The sequence below is a fragment of the Micrasema longulum genome, unplaced genomic scaffold (genome assembly GCF_059751315.1).
Source record: "Micrasema longulum isolate JH-2025_06_02 unplaced genomic scaffold, ASM5975131v1 h1tg001171l, whole genome shotgun sequence".
NCBI classification, from domain to species: domain Eukaryota; kingdom Metazoa; phylum Arthropoda; class Insecta; order Trichoptera; family Brachycentridae; genus Micrasema; species Micrasema longulum.
This window is the reverse complement of record NW_028278358.1, coordinates 220,178-242,096: the sequence shown is the minus strand read 5'-3', so window position 1 is coordinate 242,096 and position 21,919 is coordinate 220,178. Positions and strand designations below refer to the sequence as shown.

Here is a 21,919-nt window from a genome sequence, read left to right as displayed (position 1 = left end):
AGCACTGGATTTGTCATCATTTGTCAAAGTGTTGTAAGTTGTAACTGTCAAATTGCAGGTTTTGTGTGGGACTATTGTCAGAAAGTTGTGCAAATTAAGCTTAATATATTTACTGCGTACGGTTTTTGCTCTCATTGAAAATGTTTGGTAGAAAAAAAGAAACAAAACCACCATCGAGGAGAGCCGGACAGAGCCTGGCGCAGGTTGTAAATATTGATATTAATTTTTTGTCCTCTTAGATTAGTCACCAAATTGCGTAGAGTACCTTTTATTATTCAATAAATTAGAAGGCTTTTGCCTGGATTTAACTGTACAGTAACACGAATAAAATAATTGGGTGCTTCAATAGATATATACTATTAGTAAACGTTTGTGTTTGTAACATTTAATGACACAGTTAATGTTCGTTCTTGTAAGGTGTTCCTTTATGTCAAAAACCTGTATACAAAATTACAATCGTACAAAATTAATATTGGAGATTTTTAACGTAGTGTTTAAAAATAACATTATTAAATTTTTTAAATTGATTATGTGGACACAGCTATCTACATTAAGAAATACTTTTATTTTTCTACTAATTCCGCCAAGAATTAAAATCTGCTCTCTTTCAAAATGTAGAATTTTATACTTTTATAAATTTTAGTACTATACTGATTTTAATTAATTAATCAAACATGTTAAAAACATTAATGTTACATAGTTTTTTTTAAAATGAATAACCCGCTAAGCCTCTATTTAGAGGTTAGTCAGCAGGTAGGATAGAGGGTATATGGAAGGAGGTAATTAAACATACAACCACAACACCTAGACCAATTGAGAAAAAAATCTTTCTTGGATTTTTTTCTTGCAACCGGCGGGAATCGAACCCGCGACGCCAGTTTCACAGTTGACTGTCTAACCGACTGAGTCACGGCGCAGAATTTGTAAAGTGTATTTTCATATTCAAAGAAATCATACTTAGTGTTGAGTTTTTGCTGGAAATAGGCTATCTTTTTAATGAATTGTTTTTACCTGATAGGATAATATAAAGTCGGTATCTATTTTTATCTGTTTTATTTTAGTACGGGCTTTTTGATGTCCCCGATAATTTAGACGACATGGGAGGCTCGGAGGACGGAGACAGTGACCTCGAAGCGGAGCTGGCGGCCATTGCTGGAGGAGGAAAAGCCAAATCCCGGCCCAAACCTAAAGCCAAAGTAATTCCTCAAGTAGACTTGGATAGTCTGGTGGCCGACAGCCTCAGAGACATTCCGACTGATGAAGAGATGTCTGGTATTTATCTGTCTTAATTATTTTAAAGTATTTTTGTAATGGACCAAAAGAAAATTTTGTCAAGATTAATAATTGTTTATTCACATACAAAATGTTTATACAATCTACAACAGATTTCAAGTAATACAGTTTTTCTGCGAAATTTCTCTGGATTATGTGATGTTTGCTTTGTTCGGTGTAACCATTTAAAAAAAATATGGAGGGTTAAATTTATTTATGTAAAAATGTATTTGAGTTTTTCTACTGACATTCTCGTTACAACTGCATTTTTATTATTATAATAAAAATACTATATTTGGTTCTATTCCACTTTTATTTATAATTTTCGCCAGCGCCCAGGTTTTGTCGTGACTGAATAAAACCAAATACAGTATTTTTATTATTATAAATAATAGTATTATAACTTTTACAACTAACAATCAATTAAGTCGCAGAGTTGCCAAACCCGCTCTGGAAGCTTTTTTTTCTTTTGAAAGAATAACAAAATAACATTTTGTTCCCAAATTCGTTCAGAGCGGGTTTTGTAACTCTTAAACATAATTGTATACCTTCATAATAAATGTATGTGTTGGATCGGTTTTTGAAACTCACCTAAATATTTATTTTGATATTTTAGCACAATGGAGTGGTATTTGTGAACCGATGAACAATATCTAAACTCAGCCAATTGTTATTATCATACCAATGTCTTGTGTATTGTTTATTGTTTGCGAACCATAATAAATAAATAAATATTAAATTTAATGCTTTTTTGGATTCTCAAATAACTACAACTTGTTGTTGAATTATTGATTATATATATATTGATTTTTGTTTTTTCGGTATTAATCTGATTAGATGGAGAAGATGATCCAGATCTCCTGAATGAACTGTCAGAGTTGGCTGATGATGAGCCCGTGTTGGAGGCTCCCTCTCCTCCCCCTCGCGCCGGCCGCCCCGCGCCCCCTCCCCCCGGTGCAGCGGACTTGGTGACTCTACTCAAGGAGCGCATGGAGATGTACTCGCTGGCAGAACAGAATGCCAAGAGCAACGGGGAATCTAGTCGCGCCAGAAGGTAGACATGAATGATCTTAATCATAAAAACAATAAAAAACAAAACAAGCCTTATTCATGTATAAGGAAACTTTTACACTGGACTCTCTTTTTACAAGGGGGATACGTTCCACACAGTACTGCGTAAAAACAAAAGTGTTAAAAGGTATACTAAAAAAAGAACAATGGTGGATTGGTTTCCTTGTATAAAAATCATTTTGGGATTTAAAAAAAGATACTATTTTCTGTTTATTGTACCTTAATTAATATTTCGAAACCGTGTAAAAAAATAAACCCGTTTAAAATTATGCTCCATTGTTTTTTAACCTTCTTATTTTTTAAGGTAATCTAAAAAAACAAAGGGTTGTACATTATATTATTCAGGAACATACTTATTTATTTGATTTTACATATTAAACACCCAGAGGGCTTTTACAATGCAGAGATAATTATTGTCAGTAAACTTAATTATGTGTTTTGTAATTAACATAATAAAGTTAACAAACAATAAACGGTTGCAGTTATGCCTCCTACGCAGTAAAGGTTATAAAATATAAAATAAAGATGTGTTAAAAAAGATACTATAAAAGTTATTCAAGTGTGCAATTAAATTTTTACAGAGTGTACACATATGAAATAAGAACACAGCATTTTTATTTTTGAACATCTATACATACATTTTATACTCTTAATCTTCATACTCTAATGTTTTGATATATTCTACATCTAAACATATTTATCTTCTAATAAAATTTTAATAACTATTCATTAATAATATATTATACTTAAACCACCCAATTTAAAAATGGAAAGAAATTTACTACTTGCATTAAAATAACTATGTAGTATTTTTACGAAAATTTGGCATTTTTTATTTTGTAATTTAACTTAATTTTGCAATGGCTATGAACGAAAACTAAAAAGTATTACATTAATCATTAAAAAGTTTTTCATTTTCAGGTTGAATCGTGGCCAAAAAACTCTGAAAGATCAACTTAAACAGGCAATGGCTGGCAAACCAGTTAATGAGGAAGAAATCCCTCCAGTTGTTAGCACCGCTAAACACTCCACACCTGCTCCAGCACCACCATCAGCTGATCAACTATCTCCTCCAACTGAAGATGATCAGGGACTTCCAGAACCTCTTCAACCGACTCCCGTTACTCCGGAAATGCCTGAACCGCCTCCAGTGGAAGAACCATCTGCTGATATTAAGTTATCTGACGAAGCAAAGGCGACTTTAAACTTATTAAATGGTAAAGAACCTTAGAACATATTGCATGAGAATTATATTTATATTTTCAATAGATGATCGATCAAATCGTAAATTTAATTTGTTAAATAGGTAATTATTTTATGTATTTAGTATTTAGCTTTCCATTACCAGGGAAATTTTTATGGATATGTGATGAAATGTGTGTTGCGTTGTTTACTCTGAATTCTATGCTCTGTGTTAAATTTCAAACCTCCAAACTTGATCCATCACCAAGGAGGTTTTAGGTTTTTGGGTTAGACTTCTCTTTTTACTATAATGTAAGTACATATTTAGGAATAGTAGGTTATTTCCTTATTTATTTATTTATTTATTTATTTATTTATTTATTTACGGACAAAGTCCATTATAAACATTACAATTAAAAGAAATTTTTACAAAGGAATAAAAAAATATAAGGAACAGAAATAAGCAGCAAAGACAGATGATAGATTTTTTAGATTAAGTAAAAAGCATAGGCTAACTATACAGATTCTTTAGCTGATTTGTAAAGAAAGACATCCTTACACCATAATAATCAAGATCTTGATGATCGTTCACCCGCCTGATCATTCTGGGCAAAGGCGACTGTGCACCATAATTGGTCCTGTAGTGACCGAGGAAAAGCATTTCATTATTTCTTAGTCTACGGGTGGGAACGTTAAAAAGAATCTTTTGCAAAATTTCAGGGGCATCAATGAGACAGTTCATAATTTTATACATGCAGATTATATCTGCAATGCATCTGCGTTTTTCAAGACTTGATATGCTTAAAAACCTCTCCATATCAGAATATGAATAGTCTCCTCTTTCCAATCCCATCTTCCATGCAATTTTTCTTATAAAACGATGTTGAACTGATTCAAGGCGCTTGATATGAACAGCATAATGAGGGGACCAGATTACAGATGCATATTCAAGAATAGGGCGAACTAAAGAGCAATAAAGTGTTTTAAGTGTAAGCATACTTTGGAAATCAGACGTAGTTCTATTAATAAAGCCTAAAATTTTTAAGGATCTGTTTACTATATTATCAAAGTGTTCCAGAAAAGTTAGTTTATTATCTAGGATCACTCCAAGATCTCTTATAGAGGTGACAATCGAAAGAACTTGGCCATTAAGTTTATAATCAAAAATAAAAGGATGTTTACATTTATGGTATGAAATAATTTTGCATTTATCGATGTTAAGTTCCATGTTATTAGTTTTGCACCAAGTATGAAATGCATTTATGTCTTCTTGGAGTCTGACACAGTCATCAATATTTTTAATTAGCTTAAGTATCTTGTTATCGTCAGCAAAAAGCCAGAATTTTGTAAAAGAAAAAACATTAGCAGCATCATTAACAAACAGATTAAATAGAAGAGGGGCCAAGTGGGCACCCTGTGGTACACCAGAAGTTACTAGGAAGCTATTTGATATGAAGTTATTGATTTTTACACTTTGTTTTCTATGTGAGAGGTAGGATTTTAAAAACGATAAAAAGGGATCTCTAATGCCTACAGCACGAAGTTTAGCACATAAAATGTTGTGATCAACTTTGTCAAAGGCCTTGGAGAAGTCTGTATACAGTACATCAGCTTGAAGATTATTCTCGAACGCTGTAAAAATAGTATCAGTAAAAGAAAGCAAATTGGTCGTCGTTGATTTGGCTGTCCTAAATCCATGCTGCTCCTCAATCAGCACATTTTTAAATATAGGTGTTATTTTTTTTGTAATAATTGATTCGAATAGTTTAGGTACAGGAGATATCATTGAAATGGGTCTATAGTTAGTTACGTTAGATTTATCACCAGATTTGAATATCGGTCTTATTATAGAAATTTTCCAAATATCAGGAAATACACTCGTTGTTAAAGACATATTAAACAGTAAAGACAGAGGCTTGGCAAGACTAGATTTACAATTTGATAGTAGTATTTCAGGAATACCATCTGGACCAATACATTTACCATTACCAAGTTTACTTAGAGCGATTCTGACATCCTCAGCTGACACTTCACAATTATTCAGGTCTACAGTATTAGTATAGCTAAATAAGGAATTAACATTGGAAGAATTATTAACATATACTGAAGAAAAATGCGTTGCAAAAAGATTAGCTATGTCGGTACCATTAGATGCGTGTTTATCTTTAAGAAACATACTTATTGGCAGATCGTTATTGAAACGCTTATTAGAAACAAAACTTTTTGGGATTTATGGACAACATTGTTTCAGTTTCATTGATGTATGATCTATAACAATTGGATGATTCAGACTTCGCAAGTTCTCTTAGTTGAGAAAATTGTTGATAAAATTATCTAGGAACTACTCTGGAATTGCTTGAGTGAAAAGAAAATTACTGAATTTTGATCTAGAGTTAGCTTGATATTAACCTAAACAGCATTATAAATTTAACCTAAACCATTTATATATTTTTTTTGTGAATAAAAAAAATACTAATTAACAAAGCGTTTTATTATTTATTTATTTTTGTTAAAATGACGCTGTATAACTAAATTGTACTTTTGCTAATGTCACTTTTATCTTAATTTTTATGAATTTTTACAAGATAACAAATCCCGATCTAAACTACAAATGATTTTTTTTCAGAAAAAAATTATATCATCGTAAACATCTTTTTCAAAATTATCTAAACTAAAGTCGCTTTATACACGAAATAAAAATACAAGAAAAAACAATCAAATGTGTTGTTTGAGAATGTAATTTTTTTAGCACGAGTTCAAAATAAATTCCATGTTACAGAGCGGAAAACACAGTACAAGGTCGCGGCCTTGACGGCAAAGAAAAATGGCGACAGTGGAACTGCCCTCGCATGTATTAAGATCTTGAAACAGTTTGATAGAGTAATAGAAGCCATCAAGTCCGGGCAAACAGTAGACCTGAGTAACATGCCCGGACCTCCGGGAGAGGAGTCTGTCGCTTCATCACCTCCTCCACTGCCACCGAGACAAGAAGAGCATGTCCAAACTTCTACGGGTAATTATTTTTATTAATATTACTATGTATATTTATTCCGTGTCTGGGTGAATGAAGAATAAAGTCCTGCGAGTGTAATAGAACCAGAGTCCGAAGATTTGTCCGCCTCATAGTGTAGTAATTGGTGCGATAAGGTCCTGAGTTAAATTCCTGGCAGGGTCAATGAGAAATATTTATTTAAAAGTGCTTCACTGCAATATTTCACTGTGCCCACCTTCATGTGACAGATGACATTGCACCAATGGTTGCAGAAAGGGAAATGATAATTATCATGATGTGTATTATGTAGTTTAGTATCAAATCAATTGTTTTTCTTTTCCTGAATTTTTTTTTACAAACTGTATTTTATTAATCGAAAAATGTGTTGTTATTTTATTTGCATTAGTGTTGTTATTGTTATAAATAATTATGTAAATACAAGGTTAACATGCAAAAAGGTGTTTTGTTTGTGTATTTTAACAATAGTATGTTGCATTAAAAAAAGTATGGCTTGAAAAAAGTATTAATGCTTAAAGTGTGATGTTTGCCTTTTCTGTGCCACGAGGCATTGCTATGGCAGTTCCCAGCAGGTTGCAAAACTACAGGCAAACAAAAAAAGATTCATATAAACTTACCAAATAAATACACGATGTGTCATTTAAGACACCATTGCCTCAGGAACACGCGTTTAAAATTTTCACAAAATGTCAGGGTTGTCACATATTTTATACATTATACCTTCATACACTGTACACATCATACATTCATATTTTTCTTCCATTTTGAGTCCGTAGAAGAATACAGAAAAAAAAGTCAAATTTAAGTAATATTTTTCCATAGTTATTATATTGTATTGTTATTTAGTTGAGAAAACTGCTAATAAACCCTTAACACATCATATTTATGTTCAGATTGTAAAAAATGTTAATAAATAAATAAACACAGATTTGCATACTTCACTATAAAATAAAGATAAATGTGCTTGAATCAATATAAAACGCACTTTCTTCTATCCACAAATATCAGTTTTACAACCCAATGAAAATAAATAAACAGTAAAATGGCCACGAAATAATAAAATAAAAGCTTCAGATATAGCAATAAACTAAGTTTGCCAAAAAAATAATACGCAATACTAAAAGAGACTCCCAAAATTATGTATCGACCCAGCATTATTGGTGTGTGTCAAACGTCAAACGTGACTCTCGTTTGAACTGCTGTCGTGTTGATTTATTTGAATAATTATTCTTGTTCTTGTGTTTCATTAAGATTCTAACAGTTGTCTCCGAATGTAGGAAATGTAAAATCTTTCAGAATACTTGACCTCAATGCGTAAAGCGCGTACAAAGTTGCACGTCTTTACGCGCTATTTTTGTTTGGCGGCCCTTTGAGCACGGAAATGGAGAGCACACTTATGGCACTTGACTGGTTAAATAATAAACATGCATATTCCTAATATCTAAATTCCGCACTGTTCTTATGCATGGGTGTTGTGTAATATTGTTACCTGGTCTTTAGGCTTAATTGGTGAACAAATTAAAATATTTAATAATAAATTAAATAAGTTTTTTTAAATATTCATTTTAGAAGATCCTCCAGCAGTTTCAGAAGACGGTGTTACATCTAGTGATACCCTCATTACAGCTGGTTCTGTAGAGGAAGCTTTACAACAGAGGTTGGACTTATATAAGGTATTTAAACAGTAAAATGTTTGATACAATAAATATTCATACATAATAATCGTTTATGTAAGTTCAATACCGCATATGAGCCAAAAAAATCAAAATACACTGATTTGGCATTTTTAGTTGAATGGGACAAGCCGCATTGATTGGTGTATTTAAATTTTGGAATTGACCAATAGATTGCTTGTTTTCGATTAAATGCTTAACCGCAAATGAATTATCCCCACTGAAGAAGCAAGCAATACCGCTTATATCTCTGAATCCAATACGGCAGATGGGACATACTAACTTATATTTACAGTCTGCATTACGTGATGGGTTAAGCAGCCTGTAAAGTAATGCAGACTATAAGAATTGTCAAATGAATAAATACTCGATTTGCATAAAGGCAATACAATGAACTGCCAGTTTAACTGCCACAATTAACTTCGTATGGACATATACGATAGTAAAAATCAGGTTGTGGTCCCGTGGCTAGTGTCGCGGACTCGCGGATTACAGGTCCGAGGTTCTAACCCCACTCTACCCCAACTCGATTGCCATTTTCTAATAGTAAGTTATTTACAACTCGTCAAAAATGACCCCCGAAATGGAAATATTTGGATAAATCATAAGAATGTAAATATTTATTTTAAAAGATTTTCTATTATAAATCAATAACAAAATAATCTGAATTTGAATTTATTTTCTTTTTATCTATATCACAAAGGTTTTTTATCCCTCCTGACCATTTTGACTAATGATTCTTCCGCAGTAATTGAACTTGCATAAACAATATCGTAAAACAATGACGCAAGTCATTTTCTTCAACTTTGCATGAGAGCGGTTTGATTTTTTTTTGATACTGTATCTCGTAACTTGATAAGTTTAAAAGTATATCCTTTGATACTTGGGTTAGTTTTATTTTTTTTTTCAAACCCGTAATATAAAGCCTTTATAAAACCTTTTCAAGATCAAATATAAAAGAATGTCAATGTCGCATTTTTCGCACATTCTTTGTTCTAAAACTATGATTATGTATTATTGTTTCTTTAATAATAGTATTTATCTCATTTGCTTATGATGTTTTCTCCTTTTAACCAGATTGATTTAATTAGCTTTTTCTATGTTACCTCTATTTCATAAATTTTTCTATTTAATGATAATAATATTTTGAGTATGTCCAAATCATTGTAGACAAATTCTGCATTATTCCCTGATGGGATTGATATCAATATTCAGATATTTTTCAACAGCTTCATCTTTGTTTTGAGTTATTGAGATCAAGATTTATCAAATCAGAGAGGGAATTTTTTTTGCTTAGAAATATCTAGACTTTTCCATATTCCCTTCTCAAAAATGTTTCCCCTCTCTGTTGCAATACATTTAGAGCTTCATCCTTGTTAAAAAATATCTAAATATACATATCGATTCATAAAATTCCTTTAAAAATGATTATTTTGTTGGAGTTTTCAACTTAAATAAAGATTAGATAAATGGGAAGTATAATTAATTAGTAATTTTTCTTTAAAAACTAGGTTTTGGTTTCCTTTATATTTCAAAAATCTTTTAGCAACAAGAATCTGCAGCTAAAGAAGCGGGAAACTCATCAAAAGCGCGACGGATGGGTCGTATAGTGAAGCAGTTTGAACAAGCCATAAAGCAGCACAAAGCAGGGAGAGCAATCCCTTATGACGAGTTGCCCACTCCACCTGGATATGCTCCCATCCCTGGCGCCCCACCTCCACCAAAAGAAGAGCCCGAAGATGCACCTCCTCAGCCAGATGCTTCACAGGTAAGTCATCATCCAATTACCGGTTGACTATGGGCTTTCATTGATAAATAATTAAATAAAATTGTCAAATGACTTGCTCAACTGAGGGGAAAACCCACCTCCGTCTGCAGCTAATTTAGTTCTGATTATACTTTGCTAATAATGATAAAGTTTTAGCAATCAAAATTAAGAGCAGGATGAGTGTGCACTTAATAAATGAATACGCTATCCCTACCTTGTTCTTCTCTCTTCCAATTCAATTTGTTCAACTGCCATTCCATATAGTAACTATAAAGATCTACCATTTGCTTATTCACTATACCTTACAAAAGATATAATGAAAAAGGCAGCCAAATTCTTATAAATAAAACTCTTCCCTATTCAGTTTTACGATAATTAGAAAGAAGTTTAGATTATTATTCTTCTGTCTGCAGTTGTTAACTGCCTTGGCCCAAATTCGAATAGCATCATACTTTAGGCGTTGGGGATTAGTCGTAGAAATAAATTTAGATCATAATAATTTGAATCGGGTTGTGGTCCCGTGGCTAGTGTCTCGGACTCGCGGCTCAAAGGTCCGTGGTTTGAATCCCACTCTACCCCAACTTGATTCCCATTTTCTAGTAGTGAGTTATTTACAACTCGTTAAAAATGGCCCTCAAAATTACATATTTGGGTAAATCATAAGAACGCAAATATTTCTTTTCTTTTAAAAAAAATAAAATAATAACCAAAACGGGAGTTCTGGACATTATTAAAAGAGTTGCAACCTTAAAATGGTGTTGGGCTGGTCATGTTGCTTGCAGCTCAGACGATAGATGGACGAAATGCCTCAGAAACACTATCAGAAACCCCGGGCGACCATATGGAAACAACATGAATAGCCCAAGACTGTTTGGCGTGGACGAGAATGGAAGAGACTGAAAAAGAAGAAGAATAAAAATTCTGTCGCAAACAGAATATCTTTCAAACATTGATATCGAGCGGTTAATTTAATTGGCTATGCATGTAACAAAAATACCTATTGTGCATTTAATTTTATTGATCTGCAATTAATAGTTATCCTAAATTATAATGGTAATGAACGGTTTGATCTGCAACAGGTACCGGGTGATAATGCCGGCGAGGGTCCACCACACCCCGGGGCCAGCAAGCCGACTCTGGCTACCACAGGGCGAGCCAACTCCGTGCGCAAGATGGGCAACCAGCTGGGGACGGGACTAGCCGGCCAGCAGTTGGCTACACTCCTACAGAGGCAGAGAGAGTTTAAGGAAGCTGCTCTGGATTCCAAGAAGAAGGGTATAAAATAAGTCACCCTTTTTAATTCCAAAATAGCTAAATAAAATTACAATTTGTAATGAGATTGAAAAAATACAGAGTTTAGATAATTTTTAAATATATAGGTAATTAAATTGATCAATTCACCTCTCTTTCTCTCTAATGGCACTACAGCCCATATCGAGCTTTTGCTGTTTGTCCTCAGCCGCCGTCTTCCAATTTGCCACCTGAAGAAACTGCGCTGCATCCTTTCTCACTTCATCTTCCCCTCTCAGCCTGGATCTTCCCACTAATCTCCTTCCACCCGGGTGTCCGCTCATTATCAATTCAAAATTTGTATTATATTTATTTTATTTATTCTTTTACAATTTTTCTGTTAATTTTTTAAATATTGAAAATAATGTTCCTTCACTGGGATGTCCTAGGTACATCATGTTAAATAAAAATTTATTTTTAACATTTATTCTGTAAAAACTTACAAATAAAAACATATTTTTACTTATTTGGCCTGATCCACTTATCAATCCGTTTGCAACCCACCTCTATTATCCACTTAAAAGCAATTTAATAGTCCGAGTACTTACTAATTGTCCTTGTGGTCTAATGGAAGTAGGTTTTACACTTTAATCGAGAAGTAGACCAGTCCTCTTTAATAAAAAGTAGCATAATTTTTTTATTGTTTTTGCAGCATCAGAGTGGAGTGTCTAGTACCTCTTGTATTTTAGCTCTAAATCTTAGTATTGGTTATTTTCAATATAACAAGTAAATCTCTGCTCAAAAACTAACTAGTGTCAAATTGTAACCTGACCATCCTTGATTTTTTCTATGAATTCCAGTGGTTAAATTATGTATCAGATTCAATAAATGGTTTTAATAATTGGCAACTTCCATGGTGTAATGGTTAAGACACTTGACTTAAGCACGAAAGATTCCGGGCTCGATTCCCTGTGAGGACATAAAAATGAAATGTGATTTTTCTCAGCCTAGGTGTTTTGTGTTGTAATTCACTACTGTAATTGGGCCTCCTGGCCTGTTGTGGTGCAAAAAAAAACCTTTCATGCAATCTTAGTTATGTATGACTCATAAAATATTTGCACGATGTTCTGTAGGAGAGTTGTCAGAAGCGAAGGAGTACTTGAGATGTGCCGAGGGATTCGATCCACTAATAGAAGCGGCCAGAGGCGGTCTCCCCGTGGATCTTGCTTCAGTACCCATTCCACCACAAGCCAAACAGCAGTTGGAAGATAGGTAAGTTCTTAGAAAAACATCAATCACAAATTATTTACATATATTTAAACAATATTTATTAAAACAATATATTTTTCTATGTGGATCTCATACAAGTAGCTCTAATGTACATATTACGTATGTTTGCACATAAAGATTATTAAATAATAATGGTTTTAAAACTACCATATCACGCCAATGTTATTTTAGTTGTTTCACATTGTCGGCAATGTGTGATTTGTATTGGGTATTCAAAGTTCCTTCTTAAGAATTTTTACATTTTCATTTTAAAATTGAACATAGTTTGAAAATTTTTCAAAAAGGAAATAGTATTTGGAGCATGTAACAACAGTTTTTTTATGTTTATTGGGTCTAAATAATATTTACGTACAATAAAACTTGGTTTGTATTTTTAATAAATTTATGAACCACTACACCGATCCCGTGTTATTGAATTGAGATTATAGATTTATGTGGATACTCTTATCTTTTTTCCTTCTCAATGCTTTACATGACTTTGTAGTATGCGTGTTAATTTTTGTATTGGTGTTTGATGTGAATGTGATGCTTTACATTATAAAAGGATCCCCATCTTCGGGGGACCACTGGTTAAACATGAGGATGTTAAAGAGCTCGCCCCCTACCTAATAGCCCGATACTTTATGGATCTGGGCTTGGAGGGGGAGATTTAGCAAAATGTAAACTCTCGCCTTCCACACAGTAGTCAGGCTCTTTATAGACCTGGGCTTGGGGGGCGAGAACTATTTACGGGGACCCGTCACAAAAGATCTTCACAGGTCGCAGTGACGTCAGGAGCTTGCATAACACTGACCTACACCTCTAAGAATAAGAATAAGGATGCATGTTGATTTTTGTATTAGTGTTTGAGCTTGATTTTTAGTGTAAAATATGAATTAGTTTTGTTAAAAAAACTGTTTTCTGTTTTTTAGTTATGATATAGTGAATTCCGAGGATTGTAACATGGAGGAAGATGGAGTATTATCTCGATTGGAGCAGCAGCTGACTGAGCAGCTGAAGATGTGTCTGGACACGGGAGAACATCACAAGGCCATGGGAGACGTATCGGGTGCCAACCGTTTCCAGCACTTGGCGCTTGCAGTCAAACAAGATTTGGACGTTGTTAAAATGGCCAAAAGGTCTGAATATTATTGGTATTTTTTTTTTTTATTCAAAAGAAAATTACCTTTATGATATAAATATGTTTCATGTTGAAAAATTTACAAAAAATGTGTTTAAAAATATAAAACAAAGGTTTCTTGTATATTTAGTTGCCACTTAATTTTAGTAGTTGCATCATATTTAGAACCAAACAGTCTCTGATAAAAATATTTAAAAGAATACACTTAAACATTTTTTTGTATTTCCAGATTAGGTTCAAAGTCTGTAAAATTCCACTATGAAAATAAGCAGTTTTCCATTGTGCAATGTTGCACTGACCTCGGAGATAATGACCTCGAGCTGACTATTGTCCGGGGGATCAGCTACACTGTACCAAATCCCAAAGAAATTGACACATATGTCAAGTTCGAGTTTCCCTACCCACAGGTAAAGCAACCAATAATTTTGCTCAAATTTTCTTTGTTATTTTTTTAGCTTAAACTTTTATTTTTAAATTTATGTGAAAAAAAATCTTTAATGGCTTCCGGTTCCATTCCCAGTGAGCCTGTTTTTGGGCAAAATTATTTTTTAATACATATTAAATACTTGCTATAGACTAAAATATGTAGTAGTAGAATGCGTACATGTATGTATATGGTTAAGAATTAGATTATGTATTTATTCTGTAATGTGTGTAATTGGATTTTCTATGTTGGCAATAATTCAATATTTAATAAATACATTTGTTCCTCAGGAAGAGCCGGTCTCTGATAAGACTGTCCTTGTAAAGGATACCAATAGTCCAGAGTACAATGCTGTTTTCACAATTCCAATCAATAGATCAGCTCGACCGTGTCTTCGAATCTTTAAACGACAAGCCATAAAATTAGAAGTTTTTTCCAGAGGGTAAGTCGGAGATAATGTATTTCAGAAACACAGAATAATAGAAAAATAATGATGATACAATATAACTCATATCATCTGTCAAGAAAGAGTAGAAATTAGTTTAGCACGCTCGTGGCTTTTCTCTAATAGTAATACTTTTTTCAAAAGCAGTTCTAAAATAGAACATCATGACAAAACAAGACACTTATTTGATGTTACTTGAAATAAAGTAGCTGTAGTTCTATTTTTTACTATTTTTTGATAAACTTTGCTTCTAATAAATATTTTGCATATTTTCTTTTATATGTATCTATATTATAAAATTATTGCATGAATCAATGAAATCTTGTGCATGTTTGAAAGGTGGTGGCCACGTACACATTCTCTTCATTTACAATCCTCACATTTCTTCTACTAATTTATCATTTTGTTTATTTTCATAAATATATTACATGCATAATATTTTTTGCGTATCATTACTGAGATCTTACCCATTTTTTAAAAATTATCGAAGATCTTAATAGTGTTATCTATACATGTAGCTGATTTTAATGCATAAATATATTTTGTGAACAGATTTTTTTTTTTCCCGTATTAGACCATTCCAAATGTATATTAGAATATTTTTTTACTTATGTGGTGGTTTATATTTACTGTTTTTTGCATAAAAAACACTAATGTTCAATGTTTGTCCATACTGACTTCTTGATGACGTATCTGTAATATTGTCCATTAGATGACTGACGTAAAGTTTTTGTTTTGTTTGATGTGAATGGTAAGATCAGATCCAACTGATTTGTTCATAAATATTTTACATTATTTTCCACACTTTTTCATCAGCACAGCAATGCATTTTGCTTCCCTTATTTTCATATCCATCGGAAATTACTTTGCATTTTTTCACAGAAAGCTTCACTAATGTACCGCTTTCTTCATTCAAACAGCAAATCTCGCTTTAAATTGCATAGTTTGTCGTAAAGTAAACTGTTAAATAATTGGCTTTCATAAAAATTGTAACAAAATATGTCGCATTGGTATGCAAATTCATGATTTATTTACTCTTAAATTTGGATTATATACAATAAATATATATGTACAAGAAAACAAAATTGTATTTGAAATCTGAAACAGAATTTCTATACTTCTCAAATGGTAGCTCGTTTTTATTTCAAAAGGCATATGAAAATATCGAAATATGAATATCTAAAATTGTGTTTCTTCTGTTAAAGTTGCATGTAACCAATTAATATTATATGTAAAAAAAATATGTGTAATATTATGTTTTTGTTGAATTTTTCACCACCCAATGAACTTTTGGTCCTGTTTTCCCGTACTGAAATGCATTAGAATTTCACCATATTTATATATTATATACATATATTATGTAGTCAAATATTCTTTTAGTAGGCACTTATTTTTTCCTAATTTTATGAAGACGATTTCTTTGCCTTATTTAGTTTTCTGATTTTGTGTTATAAAACATATTATTGACTCTTGATATGCCAGGGTAAATGACAATTATTTTATGTAACTAAGGAAGGACACTGCATTTGTTAATTATCTACTGAGTTATCACGATCTTCGATTTCATTAAATCGTAATAATCAATCCTCACTTCTGGTGACAGTTTTTGAATACAAGATACATAAAAGTAGATTTTATTTATTTCAAATTTGTACCAGTTTCTCTTTCTTATTTTTAATATTCAATACAGGGTTTTGCTGACTGATATGTGACCGTGATGTGATGATGACCCCAACCTAACAGGGCGTAATCCAATATTGCATAGGTTTACCTATCGCTGCGGATCTTTGTTAGAAAAAATCTAGATGATCAGTCTTGACATTTTCCAGGGAGATTTTTTATAGACTTATTAATGCATATTACTTATTCAATTTTACATTTTCAATTCAATAAGTTATAAATAAACAACGATTTTAATACAATGTTTATTTTATTTGGAATTATGTAATTGTTTTCAATTCATTATTCAAACATTTTCATGAGTACGAATAGCACTTTGACCCTGGTAAGTGAAGAGTAAATATATTTATTACGTAATTTATTTTCATTTACTCTATTCTATATTCTATATTTATTTTATTTTTTTAAAACTACTGTTTACTAATATAAATATCAACACATTGTATAAGTTCTGAAACCCTCTCGAGACTACTTAAATCTGATTTTTCATATCTGATTAAATAATGTTACTTTACACATTTTTTAAGAATACTACATGAATTCAATTTTACCCTTCACAATAAAAAAATCTTGCAATTTCAAAGTTTCTGAATAAAAGTATACTATATCGAATACTAATGCTATTTTTCATCCACTAAATACTTCTACACCATAAATCCTTCATATTGGTTTAGTCGACTAACCTCCCATGGAACGGTCACGGGGCCACTGAGTTTGTCAGGTGGTGCCATATGTAAGTTGGTGTGTTGTGTGTATGTTGTTAGGTGTTGCGGTCGCCCTTGCAGTTGCTACTTCCCTTTTTTCAGTGGTTTCTTCTCCCGGGACGCGCTACTGGGAACTATCTCTGTGAAGTTACAACAACTTGAGACACAAACGGAGCTACACGACTCTTTTGATGTAAGTTTTTGACTTTTATCAAATTGTAAGATTTACAATAACCTCTTTAAGTGCCCTTTTTTTGCACCACAACAGGCCAGGAGGCCCAATTACAGTGGTGAATTACATCACAGAACACCCAGGTTCGAGAAAAATAACATTTTATTTTTTGCGTTCTCACCGGGAATCGAACCCAGAACCTTCCGTGTGTGAGTCAAGAATCTTGACCACTACGCAACAGAGGCCGCCAATATGATAATATTTTGAGTATCTAGTAGTAGACAGAAAGGTGTGTAGTTAAATATAATCTTCATAATTAGTGTCTAATTTAGAACATGGTATTGTCCATTAAGGTGATTCTAAACGAAAATATGGACCTAACTATTCATAGATGGCGCTTTAATACTTTTTTATTGAAAAATGTAATTTTTAGGTTTATTTTCAATGGAAATTTGACAAAACTTGGTTTGCGGAAACTTAACACTTATTGATTGTAACAAATACCATAGCAATATAATTTAGGTCCTTTTCACAAAATGGTGTACAAAACAAAAAATAACTTATCTTTTTATGTTGGACAAAATAGAAATAGATTTCTCAAGTGATACAATGAATACTCACAGGCTTCAGTTCGAAATATAAAAAATATGTTATTGAGAAATTTTGATACAAAAATTGTAATGTAATTTTAATAAAAAGTTTATATTAGTTCTTAAGATGTTAGAACTAACTTAATAAAGCATAAATAAATACTCTCCTGCTTCTATTCAAGCTCACCTAGTGAAGAGGGTTACTATCAAAAAACTTTCAAAAATATATATAATAATATACCCACTGCTTACAAAATATTATGCTAGTGTTTATTTGTTTGCCTGTACAATAGCTAAAATGAATCTGTCTGGTTTTTAGTGGGCAATATGAGGTGTCTGTTATAGATATTATTTTTCAAAAGTTGCTTAAAAGTTAGTCACAATATTCTTGTTTATTAGTTGTGAGGACATAAAGCTACTTAATTGACTTTTTCCAAATTGCATATACGAGGGCGGATTGATAATGAAGCTACCTAGCGCTAGATGGCAGCACAAACACAATAAAGGTTTTTTTTTAAATTGCGATCTGTCAAACGGCAGCTGTTAAAATGTCGCCCAAATTCATCGATTAGTTTATTTGTTGTAGTCGTTTGAAGTAAACAAATTTTGTGTTTCTTGAAAAATGGAAAAAAGAGAATTTCGTGCAGTGATTAAACACTATTATTTGAAAGGGAAAACGGCGAAAGAGACAAAAGAAAAGCTCGATAAATATTACGGTGAGTCTGCTCCGTCAGATTACATGGTAAAATATTGGATTGCTGAATTTAAACGCGGCCAATGGCCAAAAGAGGTGGTTACTGAAGAATATATTAAGAAAATCCTCGATATGGTTATGAATGATCGCCGAGTGAAAGAGAGTGAACAATGCGTTGAGACGGTCCTGTGACATTGTGTTTCTTCAAAATGTTTTAACTCTCTTTAATGTGGAAAAACAAAGTTCTCTTTTAACAGAAGTCATGGGGATTGTACAAAATTATTTTACACATTCGGAAAAAGACTCGGCTAGAGCATTATTTAGAAACAACTGCAAAATTGAAAAAGCACCGTCAGCCTTTCCAAAATCGTCTCGATTGTAAATTGTAATGAGTACATTTTTAATTAAAATTTATCCAAAACATCGTACGTCTAAATGGAAGTTTTAAAGACAGTTTTAGGAAAATCGTAACGATATTTTGCAAAGTTTTCGCAGGAGAACAATTGTTCAGTAATTACATGGTTATACAAGTCAAATCTGTGTTTTATTTGAACTAAAATAATAACACATACTTCTTTGCAAAATGTGGACTTAGTGGTTTTAATTCTTTTACTCGGAGGCTCATCAAATTCATCTGAAAATTCGCGTAAAGTTTGTATATACATTTCATAATCAGATATATATTTCTTAATTGACAAAGGGTTTATGTTTCGTTTTTGAAGTTGTTGAAATAAAATGTAGCATTGTGGTAAGATTTTCTGGAAAAAATTCAACTATTATAAAAATGTCTCGTCTTTTAAGTAGCGTATTAACATATTGGCTTGATTTATTGTAGAGATATCATTCTTATTTGATTTTAAAATATGATCTATACACTCAATTAACGAATTGGTGAACTTATGGATGGTTTTGACTGTTCTTGAATTAAAATTCCATTGTGTTTGTGGTGCTGAGGGCATTTTTTTGTTAACTATTTGACTGGAAATTTCTGTATGTTTAGGCAATCTGAAAAAAAAAATTAGGAAATGCTTGTAGATTAGCGGAAAATCGTTGAAGCTCATCATTTTCAGACACAGCATTCCGAATGATTAAATTGAGTTGATGCGCGTAACAATGAACAAAATAAGCTTAAGGAAATAATTGGTGATTTTTTTGCTTGTACGTAAATAAACATAAAAAAGATCAATGTGTTTTTACCTTTTGAGAAAACCGTTTACTGTTCAAATCGAATCACCGTCGTAAATTAAACACGGAAAACAAAAAAAACTATTTAGTTTATAACATCCCCATAGCCAGAAAGCTTTATTTTATAAATCAAAATTAAAAGAACAAACTCAACTTTTATTTTTTGACTTGCACTGTTGTTTAATTTCTAAATTTTAGTTTTAGGCGGACCATGAGTTTTAATTGCGAGTTTTTTGATCAAATGGTAAATGTTTTTTTTTTAATGTATTCTACATTATAATTATTGATTGCGCTAATAACTGAATCTCAGTTAGTAACTGATATGAGAGAATGTCTTTGATAAAAGGATTTTTTTATTTCTATAGGTTAGTTAAACACTATTATTGACCGTAAAACTCAAAGCCACAACACTAGTTAAAAGTTTTCGAAAAACTGTAGTTCAATCAATGTTCATTGTTATCATAATATTCGGACAATACTCGTATTACACATTTTTACAAAACAAATTAACCAAATTAACATTAAAACCTTACTACTTTATTTTAAAACAAACTCGCAAGCCACAAAATTCAGAATCGTAAACAGATAAGATAAACGGTCATCGGACTTATTGGGCATTTTCGCCAATATTAGGGAACGTTCGTAAGGGTTAGAGTGCCGCTCAAATACTCGACATCGGGGCAAAGGAGATCGTATGAAAGTATCTCTGTCCCACGATCCAGCAACTTCATTCTTTCTTCTTATGTGTTTCATAGGACCCGTTTGGTGCGCCCACTAAAGCGCACCGTGATGAATTGGATCCTAAAGTATGACCATTGACTCATATTAGTTCGCGCATTTGTTGATAAAAATACTCGTATTTTTGTCAATATACATATTAATCCAAATTTTTTAAATATTTGTATACATTAAATTTTCATCCATGCATATAATTATTTAATATTTTTTGAAGTCATGTTTGCGGATATGTGCTTTAAGTATTGCGTATTATTTCACCGGTTCAGCGCTCCAGTGCACACATAGACCGACCGCCCTTGGTTATGGCCACTGTATTTTAGGATGCACTCGGAATATTGCTCATCGATTATCTTGAAAAAGGATCCCTAATCACAGGAAAGTATTATCGTGCATTATTGGATCAATTGAATGATGCAATCAACAAAAATCGACCACATTTAAAGAAGAAAAAAAGTGCTCTTTCTTTAAGACAACGTACCGGTTCACGCAGCATTAGATACGATGCTAAAATTACGTGAAATACACTTCGAATTGGTTGATCATCCATCTTATAGTCCAGATTTAGCTCCTAGTGACTTTTTCCTGTTTTCAAACTTGAAAAAATGGCTCGCAGAAAAAAGATTCAGCTCAAACGAAGAAGTGATTACCGAAACTAACGCGTATTTTGAGAGGTTCCCGAAATCGTATTATTCAGATGGTATAAAAAAGTTGGAATATCGTCTTACTAAGTGTGTCGAAGTAAAAGGAGACTATGTTGAGAAATAAATGGTTTTTAAAAAAAAAAAAAAAAGTTTTTTTCCTACTTAGGTAGCTTCATTTTCAATCCGCCCTCGTATATATATATTTCACTATGTTATTCATACTATAATGTTCAGCAAATGTGTAGTCTATATTATAAAATTGATGCAACTAATGTGTTAAAATTGAGTAGTCCCTAAACAAGACTGTCTCTAATTTTATTGATTTATTCGTAGAACCTGATAGTTGTCAATGTTATGAAATTTTTCAGCTATAAAATCAAATTAATTAATAGCAAAAAAAATAATACCTTAAATAATTACAATATTTTCAGTTGATGAATGGGCGTAAGGCCGTCGGCGGGAAGTTGGAAGTCAAGATACGAGTGAGGAATCCGATGCTGACTAAACAAATTGAACAAACTACCAAAAAGTGGGTTGTTATTGACAATTGACAGAATGAACCATTACATTTATTCTGCATACTTCTGTTTTGGATAATATACAGACAAAATAACCACTGCAAAAAAAAATCTTCATCGTCGTTACAAATCTTTATAATTAATAATTAAGTGTAGTAATGTTTACAGTATTTCAAAATTATCGTTTTTGTATTTAATAACAACAGAAAATTAAATTGGTTTTTGTATCGCGGTGTTGTAATTTTTATGGAAATTTTTTGTGCGTTATGTTTGTATTTTAATGGGACGTGTACAAATGTTTTACGTCAAAAAATATTTCAAGTTGTGTTAGTAATTAATTGGATTAATATAAACGAATTCATAACAGGTGCGTAGATTTTCGGTCACTGTTATCAATACGTATCGTCTTTTTTGGGTGAGACTGTGTAGGTTGGATTCGCTCCAATGTTTTGGCTCCTGCAACGGTAGCCAATGTGGCGGAACAAAAGCAATTTTCAGGGTAAAAAAATTAC

The 21,919-nt window shown here is 32.3% G+C and overlaps 1 protein-coding gene across 2 annotated transcripts; it reads left to right on the top strand.

Moving 5' to 3' along the window:
* l(2)gd1 (lethal (2) giant discs 1) lies at positions 1–21,635 on the top strand. 2 transcript variants are annotated; one of them, XM_088233992.1, is made up of 14 exons: positions 1–203; positions 1,062–1,272; positions 2,110–2,326; positions 3,265–3,560; positions 6,305–6,538; positions 8,105–8,208; positions 9,755–9,976; positions 11,056–11,251; positions 12,340–12,478; positions 13,408–13,614; positions 13,846–14,023; positions 14,331–14,482; positions 16,972–17,062; positions 21,321–21,635. In XM_088233992.1, the coding sequence occupies exons 1-14, from the start codon at positions 141–143 to the stop codon at positions 21,438–21,440; spliced, it is 2,430 nt and encodes an 809-aa protein (XP_088090118.1). In that variant the 5' UTR covers positions 1–140; the 3' UTR covers positions 21,441–21,635. The 2 variants fall into 2 exon arrangements, with proteins under 2 accessions (XP_088090118.1, XP_088090117.1); XM_088233991.1 differs by having other exon boundaries at positions 20–203; positions 16,930–17,062.
* Positions 21,636–21,919: the final 284 nt, after the last annotated feature.